Source organism: Acinonyx jubatus, chromosome F2 (genome assembly GCF_027475565.1).
Source record: "Acinonyx jubatus isolate Ajub_Pintada_27869175 chromosome F2, VMU_Ajub_asm_v1.0, whole genome shotgun sequence".
Taxonomy (NCBI): domain Eukaryota; kingdom Metazoa; phylum Chordata; class Mammalia; order Carnivora; family Felidae; genus Acinonyx; species Acinonyx jubatus.
In genome coordinates, this window is record NC_069394.1 from 36,158,206 (window position 1) to 36,174,478 (window position 16,273).

Genomic DNA, 16,273 nt, shown 5'->3' on the forward strand with positions numbered 1-16,273 from the left:
TCTTCCCCTCCCCCACCCATGCTGGTGTGCTCGCTCTCTCAAAAAATGAATAAACGTTAAAAAAAAGAGAGCCATATCACTTAGCACTGGATAATGAACATTTACAGAGAGGTGTTGGATGTGGGCTTCTAGTGGTATCTTGCTGCTTTCTGTCCCACTTAACATTAAGAGACAGTGGTTTCATCAAAAGCAGGTTTTTAAATTGCTAGAGAAAACAGTGTGAATTTTTAATGTGTGTTTACTTTGGAATGAGAGAGAGAGTGTGTGTGTGTGAATGGGTGAGAGGAAGAGAGAGAAACACGGAATCTGAAGCAGCCTCCAGGCTCTGATCTCTCAGCCAAGAGCCTGACACGGGGCTTGAACTCACGAACTGCGAAATAATGACCTGAGGCAAAGTCGGACATTTAATCAACTGAGCTACCCACGTGCCCCAATACTGTGAATTTTTAAATCAAATTATATTTCAGCAAGGTTCATATGGATTATGTAGCCTCAGTGCTTGAGTTTAAGATGTTTTTTAATTTCGTGTTTGACTTAAATATCCTTTTCCATTTTAATTACATTTGTATTAAAAACAATGTACTATGCTATAGAAGAATTTTATAAATGCAGGTATGTCAGTAGTCATTCTTTGTCTCATAGTTGGAAGTTGTGATGTCTCACCTACCTCTTAAATAATGCTATGTTTCCCCTTTGAATTCAGATTCTTAACAGTGTCCCAGCATTATCACTTATATTGTACTACAGTAGATGAATGAAATTTAGGAGGTTGCACTGTATATTTAGTAGGATATTCTCTGAAGTTTTTTTAGCATGTTTTGCAAATAGCTGTTAGTCCTTTCCTCCCTTCCATTTTTTTAATTTGCTCACCTCCACAATTTTTTTTTCCTTGTCACTGCTGCTTTCTGATTAGTGCTGCTTTGTTGTTTTTCCTTTTCTTACTCTTTTTTGAGAGAGCGAGCACTCATGTGTGTGCTGGGGTGGGGGTGGGGGGTAGGGAGAGAGAATCTCCTGTGGGCTCCACGGCCAGCCTAGCACAGAGCCGGATGCAGGCTCTGTCCCGTATCCCCATGACTGTGAGATCATGACCTGAGCCAAAACCAGAAACCAAGTGTTGGAAACTTAACCAGTAGAGCCACCCAAGTGCCCCCTGTTCTTACTCTTTCCACCTTGGTCTTCTCCCTATGTTTGCCTCTTTCCTCTGGCTTCTTAGTCTGGAAAATATACCTTTTATTTCCCTTTCATCAGTTTAAGAAATGAATATACTTAATTGCCTCTTTAGTGTCAAAATTAATTGAATGAATTCTGTATCTTCAGTATCTAACATTAGAGTTGAATGAAACCACATCTGATTTATGAATCTCCTCTATAAAATAGCCAAATAATCATCTTACTTTTCCTTAAAAATTTCTGGAAGAGTAGATGGAGCTGTCTGACTAGATGGCCTATTCCAAGTTTGGACCACTCATACAAATCTCTCTTACTGAGCAGAAATCTGCCTCTTGCTAAATTTAACTAGTCTCGTCTAGAGCCATTCTTGTCATAATTCTTTAAACCTTCGTGATGGTTTCTAGTTTCTTGACCACTCTTGCTTTCCTGGATATTCTCCAGTTTGTCAGTGTCTGTTTTGATACTTTTTTTTTAAAGAAGCAATATATTCTAGATTTGGTGTCATTAATACCTTATAGAACTTAATCATTTTCCTTAATTTTGATTCCTCATTCTATTAATATCTTGGAATCACATCCTTTTTGGTAGGTGTATCACCCTATTGAGGCAGAAAAAAAATGGAGCATAATTTTAGTAGTACAGGTCAGATTTCCTAGTTGGAGTTCACAAGTTAGTTGTGGTTTTGAGCACATAGCATAGCTGGGCCCCATTGTCTTTTGTAGGATAGGGATAATTTAGTTTGTATCTATCTCATGGGTAACTTTTGGAAGGATCAAATTAAATAATTTAAGTGTCAGAAATGCCAGCTTCATGATCTTTTTTCTTGGTTGTTTAATGTGTCACCATTTAAATTTATAGTGACTTTTAAAACAGTGATTTTTTTCTTTCTTGTGATTCTGTGGCTTGCCTCAACTGAAGCTCTTCACATGGTATATTGGCTGGAGTCACTCATTGCTGCATTTGGCTGGAGCTGACATATCCAAATGACTTACTTAACATGTCCCATTCCTTGGGCTAACTTGTCTTGTCCCTTCTCTCCAGCAAGGTGGTTTGACTCTTCACGGGCTGGATATGGGTTCCAAGAGCAAAATGGAAAGCTGCCAGTCCTCTTAAGCGTTAGGCTCAGAAATGGAACTCAGTCACTTCCACTGCATTCTCTTAGTCAAAGCAAGTCCTCAAAGTTAGTCCGAACTCAAGAGAAAGGGAATAAATTCCACACCTCAGCAGGAGGAAGAATGGCATATGTGGACAGGAATGGAGGGGAATTAGTGGTGGGCATCTTTAGAGAGTGTCTACCCCAATTCTGGTTTTTTTATATTATAGTTAGCTTATCGAACCAAATGTTAGCCGGCCCCTTTATTTATTAATCTTTAATATCCAGTCTTCTTGTTTAAGTTTTAATGGTTCTTAGCTTTATGTCATTGGAAGATATGATTGCTGTTTATTTGCCACTTACTGCTTTTTCAGCTTTTTACTTGTAACAGCTTTGTTGAGGTGTAACTGACAAAGAACTGCACGTTTTCATAGTGTACAGTTTGATGAGCTTGCTTTCTCAACTCGTAGTCAGCATTTCATTCACCAGAAATACTTGTCACTGTTGATTAACTTAATTCGGTTCTTTTGGTCAATCATTAGGCCAGTAAGCTGCTTGACTACTGTTGTCTTGCCTTCCTATTACTTGTGCTTTCTGATTAATGTCTTTTAAAGTTTTTTGTTGTTGTTACTGTTTTAGTCAGATACTATGGCTAATTTGGCATTCACTTTGGAGGAAGAGGTGCTTAATTGCAGTTTAAAAAAATTCCCATATGAAATTTTCACTCCAACATAAAACTGCGTTTTTGGGGATACAGAAGTTAATACTCCTAAAAGATCGGTTACTAATTTCTTGACACCTTGCATAAGTAACTTCCACAAATTATATACTTTAAAGTTTTACGTACATCTTAAGTGATTCACTCTTAACTGCACGTGTTTGTGGCCCTCATCTTGACCTAGAATGGGTTAAAGTCTTTGAAAAGTGAAGGTCATGACTGGGCCGTATTATTCTTTTTTTAATTTTCTTTTTAATGTTTTATTCATTTTTGAGACAGAGACAGAGTGTGAGCAGGGGAGGGACAGAGAGACAGCCAGACACAGAATCCCAAGCAGGCTCCAGGCTCCAGGCTCTAGGCTCTAGGCTCTGAGCTGTCAGCACAGAGCCCGATGCGGGGTTCAAACTCACAAACCCGAGATCACGACCTGAGCCGAAGTCAGATGCTCAGCCGACTGAGCCACCCAGGCGCCCCTGGGCCTATTATTCTTAGTTTCATTTGTATTCTTTGCCAGAACAGTTGTCCACAAACTTAGAGACTATCTTGCCCATCATTGTATTCTTAGTGTTTTTAGCACAGTAGAATTAGGTGAATGTGAAAAATACTGAAGCAGTAAAATTTGAAATATAAATGCATAGGTGACAAATTACTTTCATGATTGGGCTTAGTTATTGTCACTTCTTTTACTTGAAAATACTTTTTTTTTCTTTTTCTTTTTTTGAGAGAATATGTGAGAGAACAGAGGGAGTGGGAGAGAGAGAATCTAAGGCAGGCTCCACTTCCAGTATGGAGCACAATGTGGGCCTTGATCTTACAACCATGAGATCATGACCTGAGCCAAAATCAAGAGTCAGACACATAACTGAAGCCCCCAGGCACCTAAAAATATTCTTAATGTAATGTTACATATGTAAATGAGCCAGAGAACAGTTCACAGTTGACTTGAATATACACGGAGCCTTCTTTAAATTTGCATTTTTTTTTTTTGCTATTTGATCTGAAATTATTTGTGAATTCTGGTTAATCACATATTTTTCTTTAATTAGACATCATAGTCTAATCCTTAGCCTAGTCTGTCAGAAATAGAATTTACCCTTCTAAGTGTAGAGTTGCCACCATTTAAACCTAGACTGACTTCAAAGCCACTCTGCTATGCCACCTTCCATAGTTGAACAAATAATGTTATTTTTATAAAACTTGAAAAGGCCTAATCATTTGTTTCTAAGTGACATTTTTAAAAATCACATTCACATCAGTGAAAAATCTACTGATTATATTAAATGGAGCAGTGGTTTTTGGAGGTAGATCCCAAAAGAGCTGCCATAGTTAGGGTTCAAAGAGTGCTCATGTCCTACAGAACATGGTATTCAAAGGACAAAACACTTGGAACTGAGAGATCTTTGAACACAAGGGTTATGGGTGTGGTTGTAATATAGTTTTTGTTTCCTAATCGAGGTGTTCATCTGATTTCAGGCTAGTAGTTTCAAATATTGGTTAATAATAACAGGAAACATTTTAGATTGACTTCTCACCTTCAACCCCTTCCCATACTGCTGTGCAGCTTGGCCCTACTGCTGTGTTGGCCACTACCCACTTCATCTGGGTATCTGTAGCTTCTAACTGTTTTGCATATAAGTAGGTGTTATTAGACTGAATTACTGGGTGACTGCCAGAAGAATAGAAACCAAGAATTAACTCTTTTCCTTGTAAAAACTGACTAGTTTGGGACTAAGCCTCGTTGAAAATTGACTTCCCTTGATTCCTAGGGTATTTTTAGTTAGGAAAATTGGGGGTGGTGAGATGATTTTGGTTTTTGATTATTAACTTTTGCCTAATTGTACTACTGGAATTCTCTTTCTCCCCTTTAAAAGAAAAAAAAATCACTAGTTTATTGTGCCTTCTCCCCTGAATCCGGCCATCTAATTTTTTGCTTTGTGTATCAATTACAGAATGTAATTATTATTAGCATGTTAGGGTTTTAATTAATTTAAATTGTTAATAAAAAACAAAATTACAGGATGAAGTTTTATCTATTGTCTGGTGTCATCTGTAAACATGTATTTTATTAGCTAAACATCACTTTAATGAATTTACAAGTTTACTCTTCAGATCTTTAATTCTCATAATCCTATCTACCTACTGTCCTAATTAGAAACAGTTAAACTTTTGACTTTGAACAACTTTCTGCCTGCTGTGAAGTTTTGCTTGAATTGTGTTCTTCTAAATGAAATTAATTTTGTTCTGCTTTCTCTTTATGCATTCTAAGAGTGTCTGTTACATTATTGGTTTTTGCTTGGGTCATAATCGTCCAGAGTCCCAAAAGGTTCATCTCTTACATTCTTTTCCTTCTAATGACTACCTTGAAAATGGAAAGTTTGACAGCCTGTTAGAAAAAGCTTGTTGGGAGCTGTGCTGCTTTTACATTCACTGAAACATTGTCATTTTTATCAGCATGTATATAGATAGCAAAATGTGAGGGAGGTACATATTCAAAATGTATCATCCTTAAGTAATAAATTCAACACTAACTTCAGATTTTAAGTATTGCTGTCCAAAGCATCCTTCTTTTAAACCACAAATTCCTGGGCCTACTACATTAACAATTGTATTATTGGCAATAACGGTATTAAAATTTTGTCACTTAAGCTACATACAGTATGCTCTTAAGAAATGCAGATATTTTTTTAGTCTTATAATGATTTTATTCTTATTATGACTGTTTCTTTTCTTCTAAAGTCTCTTTTGGAAAAGTTTTTGATCCCCAATGCTTCACAAGCAGAGAGCAAAGTCTTCTATTTGAAAATGAAAGGAGACTACTATCGTTACTTGGCTGAGGTTGCTGCTGGTGATGACAAGAAAGGTATACTGTGTTTTTCAATGTGTTTGTTGAGTTTGTATAATATAACACAGTATGGAAATAGTCTTTTTTTTGTTTATTTTTTTGAGAGAGAGTGAGCAGCGGGGAGGGGTAGAGAGAGGGGGAGAGAGAGAATCCCAAGCAGGCTCCATGCTGTCCGCACAGAGCCCAACACAGGGCTTGAACTCATAAACCGTGAAATCATGACCTGAGCCGAAATCAAGACTCAAACACTTAACCATCTGAGCCACACAGGTGCCTCTGGGATATCACGGGTTGTGTTTTTTAATTGCTTAGAGCACGAAATGAAGAGCAGTAATTAATTTTTTTAAAGTCCTGAGAAGGTACATCTACTGCCTAATATTGGTGTTCTAAAATGTTCACTTGCTGAAAAGCCAATTTTGTGCATAAGAATGTTTCCTTAAAATTTTAAGAAATCATGATCACAACATAACTGTAGAGCAGTACAGACTGATTACTAAAAATGTAATAATTCTGAGGTGATTTGTTTTTGTCTTGACGTTGACCAGTGGCTAGTATGTTCCTGGAGAAGGTTTTTGTTTGTTTTTTAATTTATAAGCCTCATTCAGTTAAGGTTGCTACAACTTAATATTTTAGAGGATATCATTGGATACTAAAGGTTTGGTTTGAAGGAGGAAGATGAAGTGCAAACTTTGTCAGTACATTTTGGTGTGTTTTATTACCCAGGGATTGTGGATCAGTCACAACAAGCATACCAGGAAGCTTTTGAGATCAGCAAAAAGGAAATGCAACCAACACACCCTATCAGATTGGGGCTGGCCCTTAACTTCTCTGTGTTCTATTATGAGATTCTGAACTCCCCGGAGAAAGCCTGCTCTCTTGCAAAGACAGTAGGTATTTTACCTGTTTTGTGGAAATTTAGTAATCCTTATTATTTGAGCACTTAAATGTACTTTTTCGATCATAGGCTTTTGATGAAGCCATTGCTGAACTCGATACATTAAGTGAAGAGTCCTACAAAGACAGCACGCTAATAATGCAATTACTGAGAGACAACTTGACAGTAAGTACATAACAAACGTCATTAATGGCCACTGTGGTTGAAATTCTGTTGTTTCGTTGATAACTACAGGAATATTTTCTCACCTCCTTATTGAATGCAAAATACTATCTGCTATTTAGAGCTGTGAAGAAAAACCACCTTTGCAGAAACAAATAATAAATAGGTCAAGGACCAAAAATGTATACTTTGGTTAGTTACATATCTGTTGTTACAATTTTAGTTCTTAAAAATCATTTTTTAACCCATGGTTTTCAACTTTTAATCACATAGACTTTTATTTTCTGTTCCAATCTGAGTGTTTCCATTTGTTCATTTTAGTCACAGTAGAATTTAGTTTTTAGTATCAAAAGTATAGTAAAGTTTTATGTTTAAGTTCCGTTAAAAATGATTTTCTTTAAAAAAAAATAGTTTTCTTGAAGTTGCTTCCATATGTACTCCATCAGTAAGTTCAGTTACAAAATTGAAGATATTCTGTGGAATCTAAATGGAACTGTATTTTGCCTAGCTAGCCTTTTGTTTAAAGAAAAAAAAAAGGCTTTTTATGGGACGTCATGCTTATCCCTGCTTAGGCTACTCCAGACTGAAAGAAAGAAGTACAATGCCTTTTTATTTTTTTTATTTTTTATTTTTTTCAACGTTTATTTATTTTTGGGACAGAGAGAGACAGAGCATGAACGGGGGAGGGGCAGAGAGAGAGGGAGACACAGAATCGGAAACAGGCTCCAGGCTCTGAGCCTGACGCGGGGCTCGAACTCACGGACCGCAAGATCGTGACCTGGCTGAAGTCGGATGCTTAACCGACTGCGCCACCCAGGCGCCCCTACAATGCCTTTTTAAAACAGTTTTTTATTTGAATTGGGATCCAGATAAAGTCTACACCTTACAAAGTGGTTGTATTGTCTTTTTAGTCCCATAGGTTTTTCCATTCTCCTTCAGATAAATATTAAATTTGAAGTTTTGAGGCTTAAGTGACAAAATTATCAAATTCTGCTGTGCCAGGTAATGAGCTAGGAGTGAAGATTGCACTCAGTGTAGAGCTTGAGGACTGTATATCATCATTTCATATATTTTACTTCTAAGCTTTATTCCAGTTCACTGCCGGTTTTCTGAACCTGTTCAATATTCTAGTATTGAATACTCTCAGCAAAGGTTTTTGAACTGCATCATGTACTTTATTATTACTATAAACAAAATTATTTTAGAAAGTGTAACTGGGGGCTACCAGGAACTTGTGGGATGTTTTAGTCAAGAGAATAACCTGTATTTTCCTAAAGAATGAATTTTTTTTTTTTTTTTTTAATTTTTTTCTAATGCTCATTTATCTTAGAGAGCGTGCCTGCACGCAAGCAGGGGAGGGGCAGAGAGAGAGGAAGACACAGAATCCAAAGCAGGCTCCAGCCTCTGAGCTGTCAGCACAGAGCCTGATGCTGGGCTTGAACTCAAAAACCATGAGATCATGACCTGAGCCGAAGTTGGCCACTTAATTGACTGAGCCACCCAGTGCCCCAAGAATGAATTTCTTACAACAAATGAAAGAAGCACTTCAATTTGTTACCTCTTTTTAATATTAAGAATTTTCATATTTTCTAAAGGTTTGAAGTGATGAACCTTGTCATTCCTATAAGGTAGAAATTGGGGCCTGCTTACTGTTACAGTGTCATCACTTTTTGAGAGGGCGTGATCTGATACATGTACTTCCAGCTAAATTTTGGATATTAGTATAGCATGAAGAGCATCCTGGAACAACTGAGTAAGAAGAAAAGGATTATATTCTGATTCTGTCACTAGTTACTGTGGCTTCTCTGAGCCTCGGTGGTATCACTGGGTATCATTATTAGTTGGTTAGATCATTTATCTGTTAAGTAAAGAAATTTTGTCAAAACTACCTAGTATTTGAGTCTGGATCTGGTTGACTAATAATTGCTAACGCATAACCCTAGTAGAAAAAATGTGTCAAGTTTTTTAAGGCATTTATGGAAAATTCAAGAATCTTTGAAGTTCAGAACTGGGAAGAGGTGTTAGAAGACAATTTCATCTTATAAACCCCTGTTTAATAGGAACACACAGGCTTCCAGAGGTCATTTAATTTAAATATGACCTTGGAAGAAGTCTCCTTTCCAGGCCAGAGATCTATTTGGTTAATAAATAAAGAAAGCTAGTGGGTGACTTGGGAGTTAGGAAAATATTGAGGTGTTTTCATTGTATAAGCAATATAAAATTTAAGATCATCTTGAATTAGGCCTTTTGTAATTATCTCTAAAAGTCATTATGAACTATTTAGATTTGCAAAAGTTAATATTTGAAGCCGCTGAACTAATTTTGAAATCATTTTTTTAACTCGCTGATAAACTTAATGAAAAATTAATAGAATCCATAGTCTTAATTACTTAATTACCTCTCAGAAGGTTGGGTTGTGACCAGTGTTTTGTATTCAGCTATTTATTTTGAATCCTACAGATTGACAAAGGTATGTTTCTCTAAGCTAAAAACATTAGAAAGCTAAATTTGTAATTTAATTCAGACTTGATATCCTCACTCTTGAATTTCATGGAGTGTGGGATTCCCTTTCGAGTAGGGAGTCTTAAGTTTTACCAAGGGAAAGTAGTCGACCTGAGCTTGAACATGGGTTGGATTAAGAGGATCTCTCATATTGGGGGTATTCAGGGCAGTCTGATATTCTCGTAGCTATTAATACTTAGTATTTTATGGCTCTTCTGTGATGTTTATTTTGTTTTCTCTCATGTGAATAATCAAGAATTTCTTGTATCTGACCTTGTTATTTGAAGACAACTCTTTGTACTTAAAATGTTTACGCAGTGGTTAGGGAGAAAATAAGGATGTTTTCCATCTTCATTGTTCTCTTCATTGCTGCTATTTTCTAAAGAAAGCCTTTCCGAAAAAGCTGTGGTTATGTTTTGGTACCTTGATAAGTATATTGAGATTTTTTTTTTTTTTTCTGACCTGTGCTGAAAAATCTTTTTTTTTTTTTTCTTTTTTAACCAGTTGTGGACATCGGATACCCAAGGAGATGAAGCTGAAGCAGGAGAAGGAGGGGAAAATTAACCGGCCTTCCAACTTTTGTCTGCCTCATTCTAAAATTTACACAGTAGACCATTTGTCATTCATGCTGTCCCACAAATAGTTTTTTGTTTACGATTTATGACAGGTTTATGTTACTTCTATTTGAATTTCTATATTTCCCATGTGGTTTTTATGTTTAATATTAGGGGAGTAGAGCCAGTTAACATTTAGGGAGTTATCTGTTTTCATCTTGAGGTGGCCAATATGGGGATGTGGAATTTTTATACTAGTATAAACGTTTGGCATAGTACTTTTGGTACATTGTGGCTTCACAAGGGCCAGTGTTAAAACTGCTTCCATGTCTAAGCAAAGAAAACTGCCTGCATATTGGTTTGTCCTGGTGGGGAATAAAAGGGATAATTGGTTCCAGATACAGGTGTAGTTTTTGTGGGTACTTTAAGGTTTGGAGCACTTACAGGGCTGTAGTAGAAATGGGCGTCCCGTAGATATTACATGTTGAGCCATGTGTATCTGTGGCGTACTCATTCTCAAATGTGCACACCTTTGACTACAGTTACAGAAGTGATCCTTTAGTTGTGACCCAATTTACTCTGGATAAGGGCAGAAACGGTTCACATTCCATTATTTGTAAAGTTATCTGCTGTTTGCTTTCATTATTTTTGCTACACTCATTTTATTTGTATTTAAATGTTTTAGGCAACCTAAGAACAAATGTACAAGTAAAGATGCAGTAAAACGAATTGCTTGATATCCATTACTTTATGTATATCAAGCACAGCAGCAAAACAAAAATCCCACGTATTTAACTTTTTTTAGGGTTTTTTTTTTTTTTTTTGGTTTCTGTTTTTGGTTTTTTTTGCTTTTGTGATTTTTTTTTTTTTTTTGATACTTGCCTAACATGCATGTGCTGTAAAAATAGTTAACAGGGAAATAACTTGAGATGACGGCTAGCTTTGTTTAATGTCTTATGAAATTTTCATGAACAATCCAAGCATAATTGTTAAGAACACGTGTATTAAGTTCATGTAAGTGGAATAAAAGTTTTATGAATGGACTTTTCAACTACTTTCTATACAGCTTTTCATGTAAATTAGTCTTTTGGTTCTGAAACTTCTCTAAAGGAAATTGTACATTTTTGGAAATTTATTCCTTATTCCCTGTTGGCAGCTAATGGGCTTTTACCAAGTTTAAGTACAAAGGTTATCATAACAACAAAATACTACTACTATAACTACTACTGTTCCCAACCACCATGTCCCATATTTCTCCTTGTGTTTTTTTTTTTTCCAGATGGGAGATTGATTGGAAAAAAAGTAATGTGTTCCATTTAAAATTTTGGTATATGGCATTTTCTGACTTAGGAAGCCACAATGTTTTTGTTCTTGGCCCATCATGACATTGGGTAGCATTAAGTTTTGTGCTTCCAAATCACTTTTGTTTTTAAGGATTTCTTGATCTTGTTATAGCCTGCCTTCAATTTTGATCTTTATTCTTTCTATTTGTCAGGTGTACAGGATTACCTTTTTTAGCCTTCTGTCTTGTCACCAACCATTCCTACTTTGGTGGCCGTGTACTTGGAAAAAAGGCCGCATGATTTTTCTGGCTCCACTCAATGTCTAAGGATACCTTGCTTCCTTTGCTTGCATCCCACAAACTATTTCCCTCATCCTATTTACTGCAGCAAATCTCTCCTTAGTTGATGAGATTGTGTTTATCTCCTTGTAAACCCTATCTTTCCTGAATGGTCTGTCATTGTCTGCCTTTAAAATCCTTCCTCTTCCTCTCTTTAAATAATGATGGGGCTAAGTTATACCCAAAGCTCACCCTACAGACTATTTCCTCAGTACCTTGCAGAAAACACCAAACAAAAATACCATTTTAAAAGAGGTGTATTTTTTTTTCTTTTAGAATGTAAGCTCCTCAAGAGCAGGGACAATGTTTTCTGTATGTTCTATTGTGCCTAGTACACTGTAAATGCTCAATAAATATTGATGATGGGAGGCAGTGAGTCTTGGTGATAAGGGTGAGAAACTGAAATCCCAAATACTGTTTTGTTGCTTGTTTTATTATGACCTCAGATTAAATTGGGAAATATCAGCCCTTTGGGACAGTTGTCCCAAATACTACATTCAAATAAAAGTGCAATGGAGGCCTTGGGGTCTTTCTTTCAAGGAGAAAAGATCTTTTATGCATTGGGGTAAGATAATCCTCTTCATGGCTCTTTTTTTACGATTTCTCCTGACCCCCAGGCCAAGGACATGAAGTAATCATTTATAGCTAAGGAACATTAAGCTAGACTTGATTCTCATTCAAGTAAACTATAAATAAAATCTAAAGCTTGTCACATTTGCCTATTTATGTGCATTAGTCATCTAAATTAGTTTGATATTGAAATAAATTGTGATAATACTTCATTAATATTAGCTGTTAATTTAATGTTTCTACGCACTAGTGCCCAATAGATGAAGGAAGATTCCAACCTGAGATTTTTTGCCTTGGGATTTGAATAATAAATTTTTATAACATTTCTTCAATTGTCCCAAATCCAGGCTTCATGTCTGTTTTTGTCAATGTAACGTGGTATTTCCAGGAATTTGGAGAACCCAACAGTGTATTTTGCGTGTGTGTAGTCTTGGAGTTGTTTAAAACAAAGAAAAGCTAGATTCCACTTCACAGTTGTCCTTTGAGAGAAGAACCAGCAGTGCAATCAGTTGAAAGGATGGACTCGGCTGCAGCTCTGGCCTCTGGTTCTAGCTTTTGCATTTCATAGGTCCGCTCCTGCTTCATGCTATAAAGATTGTACAGATGGCGTCGGGGAGGGAGGACTAGGAGAATTAAAAGAATGTGAAGTGGCTTCACTAAGGCCTCAAGTTGTTTTCCATTTTGGCTTCCCTGCAGTCAATCCTGCCCCATGGCCCAAATCCTATTTAAAACTAGTCAAGGCCAATATGGAATGTGTAGTCTCAAGATTATTTGTGGTTAGACCTCAGTTTGAGAGTAAAACCTTCATTGAATAATTGGGGAACTCTTAACCAACAATGAGATGTTGAAAAGTCTTACGTGGCCTCTTGGTGCAAATCTGAGAATTTTGGAGACTTTGCAGTAGTGACAGCATCATTAAAACAGTTTAATATCCTTTACGTTAGGGGAAAAGGGCACTTCATTTGGATGCACGGACGCGATAGTCCTTGCATGAGAACCTGCAGTGTGTGAGGAACTTTCTAACTGGTGCTATCTTCTCAGAGACAGTCTGAACACATTCCTGGAGGGGAAGAGCAAGAAACCATAATTTTTTGCTTTGTTTTGTTGTATGTAGGAAATTCTAGTGGCGGAATGGAAACATCTACAGTTCTGAGGTGGTGGCTGAAACCAGGCACTTGGAAGATGGCTAGACTTGGATCTTATGCTAAATGTGAAAGTATGTCCATAAAATTCTCTTTAGTGTGACGTGGCAGTCACAATCTTCTTGGTTAATTCTAGTTCTCCTAAAGATTAAAGGCCTAAAAATAAGGTATTGCTGGATCTGTGTAGGTTGTTGTGTTTTGTTTTTTTAAAGAGACTTCACAAACAGACCTTTAAGGAAAATGATACTCTTGGATGACGAAATCGTCTTGGAGAGAGCTCATCACGGTAGATCTGCTTTAACTTGAAAACTAACCACAAAAGTGTTGCAGTATCCATCCAAATCCGACACTGCCCACCTGGATTCTTCAAAGTCTTAGTTTATATATGACTGTCAACCCCCAAGTAGTTCCTGGAATAGCAAGACTTTTGACCTGCGAACTTTCTGGAACACATCTGCACCTGCCCTGTATTATCCTAATTACTCAATTTGTTTGTTTATTTTGATAGAGGGCATGCATGGGTGGTGGAGGGGCCGAGAGCAGGAGAGAGAATCCCAAGACGTGGGGCTCAATCTCATGATCCTGAGATAAGACCGGAGCTGAAATCAAGAGTCGGGTGTTTAACTGACTGAGCCACCCAGGTGCCCCTTACTCAGTTGATAAGAATGTCTATCATGCTGGACAAGCAAACATGTGTCTTGGCTATAGAAACCAAGTTGAAAGTAGGTGGATTTAGGCACAGCTCTTTTCAACCCCGAGTGATGCCAGAGACTCAGTTGATGAGTACTTTTTTCCATATTTGAGCCCATTCCATGAAATTTCTGAAAGCACAAACTTAACCGGTCAAATGTGCATAAAAGACTTACGTATTAATTTCCAAATCCAGACCTCAAAACCTGTCAGTACAAGATTTACGTTTGAGTCAGGACTTGCAGAACGAATGGGGTGCAGGTGGAGGTTAACAGCATGTGCAAAGGCTTCAAGTTACAAGAACTTAAAAGACAATTTCCATGCTCCCACAAGCAAGGGACTCTGTCTAGGGAAGAAATAGGTTAACATTCTGTTTTCTAAATAACAGGCTTGTGGTTTTCAGTTTCAATGCTTTTGATCACCTGAGGAGCTTAAAAATGTCTGTTCCCTGCAACCAGTCTCAAGGATTGTAAGTTTTTAGGTTGGAGTCCAGGAATATGCATTTTTGGCAAAGCTCCCATGGGCTTTAATGATTGAGTCTCCTTACTGCTGAAGTCTGCAGGGGGATGGGAACACATAATTGGGAAGACTACATTCTGAGTCAGAAAAGGCTAGTTCTAAAACCACAGTCTGTAAAATAAGGTTGTGGATCTGCTCAGCAGATGATTCCCAAAGCAAGGAGATTAAGGATAAAGTTACCTGCCATAACAGGTTCTCCACATTAATGACTGGTTTGGTGTGGAAACAGGTACTCTTTTGGAACTTTCACTGTGTCGAGAGGAAATAAGTAACTTACAATTTTGTGTATTTTAAGAAAATGCCATTTGCACTTGTAAATCATGCCATGCACAAAAATCAAATCCAGAAGAATGAAGGAGTTAACGGGTGAACAATGTTCGGAAGATAGAGGTGATAACTTGGTGATTTTGCAGTTTGTAAGGAAACATCTCAAAATGGACACAACATGTATAACTAAGAAAGTTATATGTAAACTCAGACTCAGTGTATATATGAACTTTAAATTCAACTACATAAAAATTTAGGTGGAAGTGGAAAGTAACTGAGACAACATATAGCTGACAAAGAATCAGTATGAATAATACAAACAACAAGAAAATAGGAAAGTGGGCAAAGATTTTGAACATTTTCATGGAAGAGGAACTAGAGGACCAGTAATTATATGAAGAGAGGTTTAACAAGGGAAATGTGAACCAGGACCACAATTAGATACCACCGTCTTACCCCCCACTTAATACAATTTGGAAGTCTGGTAATGCCAAATATTGGAGATGATGTGGTTTGAGACCTCTTACACATTGCTGATGGGAGTTAAATCCCTCTGGAAAATAATATGGCATTATCTCAAAGGTGACTTTCACATTGCTATAATCCAGCAACTTGCCCCTGGGTGTATGTCCTGGAACACTTGCATGTGTGCACCAAAAACTGCTGCACTTTTTGAACAAGCAAAATAGACGATCCAAATGCCCATTGGACAGAGAATGGTTAGAGTTATTTTATCCAATGGCAGTCTTAATTAGTGAAAATAACTGCAGCCCAGCGGGTAACATGACTGAATTTTAATAACAATATTCTGTGAAAAACAATACGACATAAAGTTCAAAAATGAACACACCTTTTGCTTAGGCATACACCTACGTGATAGGATTTCTCTTTCCTCTACCAAAAATATGAATGATACAAAATTTAGTATGGAGGTTGCCTGTGGATAAGGTGGGGGCACAGGCTAGGGCAGAAGGACATAGGTAAATGTAAGTAATTTGTAACATTACCGGCATGGGGATGGGGTGGTGGGTTCACAAATACTCGTTAGAAAGCGATCCATTCAAGAACAGGGATAAAACAAGGGATACGATTAATCTAGCTCTGGGCACTAGAGGTCACAAAGGAGAAGAAAGGGAAACGGTACAGTAGGCCAGTACATTCAGTAGTCAAAGGCTTGCCTGATGGTGGTAAGATTAAGCAAAGAAAATCTGAAAAATAGCCACCAAGTTTGGTGAAAGAGATACAAAATGGTCAATTGCTGTCCTATTCATTACACCCTAAAATCGTCCTACCTACTCTGGAGGAGCAGGAAGCAAGAACTGGAGATTTGGTCAGAGGAAGGACTGAGTTGGCAAGGCTGTACTAGGAAACACTGGAACAAATGAAAAGTACGGTCTCCAAAATGAAGGAGCAGGAAAGTCTTTAGTAGCACATAGTGTGTCCTTGTAGGGCCTGAAGAAGTTTTTGTCCTAAACCACTTCAGCCAATTCAGCGAATTCAGACTGTCCTAAGGTTCTGCGCTTCCCTA

General features: G+C 37.3%; 1 protein-coding gene across 5 annotated transcripts in view; it reads left to right on the top strand.

Annotated features, from left to right (window-relative positions):
* Positions 1-12,075, top strand: part of YWHAZ (tyrosine 3-monooxygenase/tryptophan 5-monooxygenase activation protein zeta) — a 34,552-nt gene extending 22,477 nt beyond the window's left edge. For all 5 annotated transcript variants that reach the window (XM_027064119.2, XM_053208524.1, XM_053208525.1 and 2 more), the window contains exons 4-7: positions 5,718-5,841; positions 6,547-6,710; positions 6,788-6,883; positions 9,887-12,075. In XM_027064119.2, the coding sequence (XP_026919920.1) occupies positions 5,718-5,841; positions 6,547-6,710; positions 6,788-6,883; positions 9,887-9,946 (444 nt within the window). In that variant the 3' untranslated portion in view covers positions 9,947-12,075. The remainder of the gene's footprint in view (positions 1-5,717; positions 5,842-6,546; positions 6,711-6,787; positions 6,884-9,886) is intronic.
* The last annotated feature ends 4,198 nt before the right edge of the window (positions 12,076-16,273 follow it).